Consider the following 2,285-nt stretch of genomic DNA (forward strand, 5'->3'; position numbering starts at 1 on the left):
TAACAACAACAACAATATGGGAGAACGGAGTCCTGGTGTGGCACTGTAGGGTACATGCTAGACTGCTAATTATAAGATCAGCGCTTCAAACCCACCATCTGCTCCTAGGAAGTCTACACAGGGTGGTTATGAGTCAGAACTGACTCGACAGTACTTAACAAGAATAGCGTGCGGGACATCAGGTTTGATTCTCAGACAAAGGCACCTCATATGCAGGTACGTGTCAGGTGCAGCCGAGTGAGTCGAGGGTCACCTGTTGCTATGATGCTGACCAGGTGTTAGGGGGGCTTCCAGAATAAGATGGAGGAGGGGCTCACACTGGGAGTCCAGGTGACTACAAGGTCGACGGATCAAATCCACCAGTCACAATTCCAAAACTCTATACAGGGTTGCTAAGAGTGGGAACCGATTCAATGGCACTTAACAACAACAGTAAGAGTGGCACTGTAGGATAAGCACAAGACTGCTAACCGCAAGGTCAGCAGTTCAAACTCACCAGTCGCTCCTCGGAAGCCCTGTACAGAGTCGTTATGTGTCAGAACCGACTGGGCCGCACTTAACACACACACGCACACACAACATTGAACAGTGGGGCTCAAGCGTAACAAAAATTGTGAGGATGGCGCTGGGCAGGGCAGTGTTTCATTCTGTTTGGTCGCTATGAATGGGAACCAAAGGAGCCAGCTTGAAGGCGCTTTACAACAACAGGGGGAGAAGCCTAGTGATCAGCCAATGAAAACTCTATGGATGGCAAGGGTCTGATGCGTTGTGCGTGGGGTCCCCATGAGTCAGGGGCTGCAGATGCTAAAGGTCTGTGATTGCCATCTTTTCTCTGTCTCTCCCTGCAGCGGACAAGGAAGCGGATGAATATTACATGCGGAGGAGGCACCTGCCGGACCTGGCCGCCCGGGGTACCCTCCCCCTCAATGTCATCCAGATGTCACAGCAGCAGAAACCGCTGCCAAGGGAACGGCCCCGCCGGCCCATCCGGGCCATGTCGCAGGACAGGGTCCTGTCCCCGGAGCGGGGCCTGCCGGATGAGTTCGGCATGCCCTATGACCGCATCCTGTCCAAGGAGCAGCTACTGTCCACCGAACGCCTGCACTCCCAGGACCCGCTGCTGTCCCCGGAGCGGACGGCCTTCCCCGAGCAGTCCCTGTCTCGCGCCATCTCGCACACAGACGTCTTTGTGTCCACGCCCGTGCTAGACCGCTACCGAATGACCAAGATGCACTCCCATCCCAGTACCTCCAATAACTCCTACGCCACCCTGGGGCAGAGCCAGACGGCGGCCAAACGCCAGGCCTTTGCCTCGCGCAGACACAACACCGTGGAACAGTTGCATTACATCCCGGGCCATCACACCTGTTACACAGCCAGCAAGACCGAAGTGACCGTGTGACTGGGTCAGGGCCGGGCCGCTGGGCAAGCAGGGCAGGGGCTGGGGCTAGGGAGGCCTGGCGCAGAGCTTCCAACCTTGTACTGCCCCGACCCTTGTCCTCACCATGGGAGTGCGGTGGGCTGCCTTTGCCTACCTAGAAAGCCATACCCAGGGGGGCACAACCCAGGTGGTCCAACCTCAGACCTAGGATCTAGAGCATCTCTTTCCCCTCTTCTCAACCCCCTCACCAACCCCATTTTGGGCTCCTTTCTCCTCCTGGGGACTCAGCTACAGGCTGTCAGCCAGGAGACCTTTCAGAGCCCAGTCCCGGAGCCAGTGGGTACAGTCAGTGGGCTGGCCGGATAGGCTGCGGGGCCTTATCCATTCACCTAGAACCACATCACAGGAATCTTCTAGTGCCTCAAAACTGCCTGATGGCTCTTGCAGAGCCAAGGAGCTGCTGTGTCCATAAGCACAACAATGATTCTTTCCTGCCTGCTGGAGCTTGGGGCCCCACACACTGAGTGCTCCTTCCTGAGAGATCCCAGCCTGGGCCTGGGCCCGGCCCCTTTCCCCCAAGGCCCAGGGAGAAGGAGTGGGCCTCCTTGTTCTCCAGCTGCCTCTTTACTGTCCGGGTTCCTGCCTGGTTCAAGTAGCTGGCTGCCCTACTCAATCCTCTGGGAGGAGGCTCCTCCCCCAGCCCTGGTGTGTCACCCCTGAGTTTTCTGGAGTGTAGGCTCTAGCCCTCCCCGAGGAGAGTACTGATGGGTTTCAGGGGCTTGGGGTTCCCCTTCCAGCCACCTGATTATATGTATACATCCCCCAGACCTCTAGGACTGAACTAGGACCCACCACCCAGGCTGCCTTCTGCTCCCCTGCTCTGCTCTGCTCCTGAGTCACCTGC

General features: G+C 57.4%; 1 protein-coding gene across 1 annotated transcript in view; it reads left to right on the plus strand.

The window, feature by feature from the left end:
- SHISA6 (shisa family member 6) overlaps nt 1–1,402 on the plus strand; it is a 429,288-nt gene extending 427,886 nt beyond the window's left edge. Inside the window, exon 6 of the mRNA XM_006863510.1 lies at nt 849–1,402. Coding sequence (XP_006863572.1) covers nt 849–1,402 — 554 coding nt within the window. The remainder of the gene's footprint in view (nt 1–848) is intronic.
- Nucleotides 1,403–2,285: the final 883 nt, after the last annotated feature.

Source organism: Chrysochloris asiatica, unplaced genomic scaffold (genome assembly GCF_000296735.1).
Source record: "Chrysochloris asiatica unplaced genomic scaffold, ChrAsi1.0 scaffold00054, whole genome shotgun sequence".
NCBI lineage: Eukaryota > Metazoa > Chordata > Mammalia > Afrosoricida > Chrysochloridae > Chrysochloris > Chrysochloris asiatica.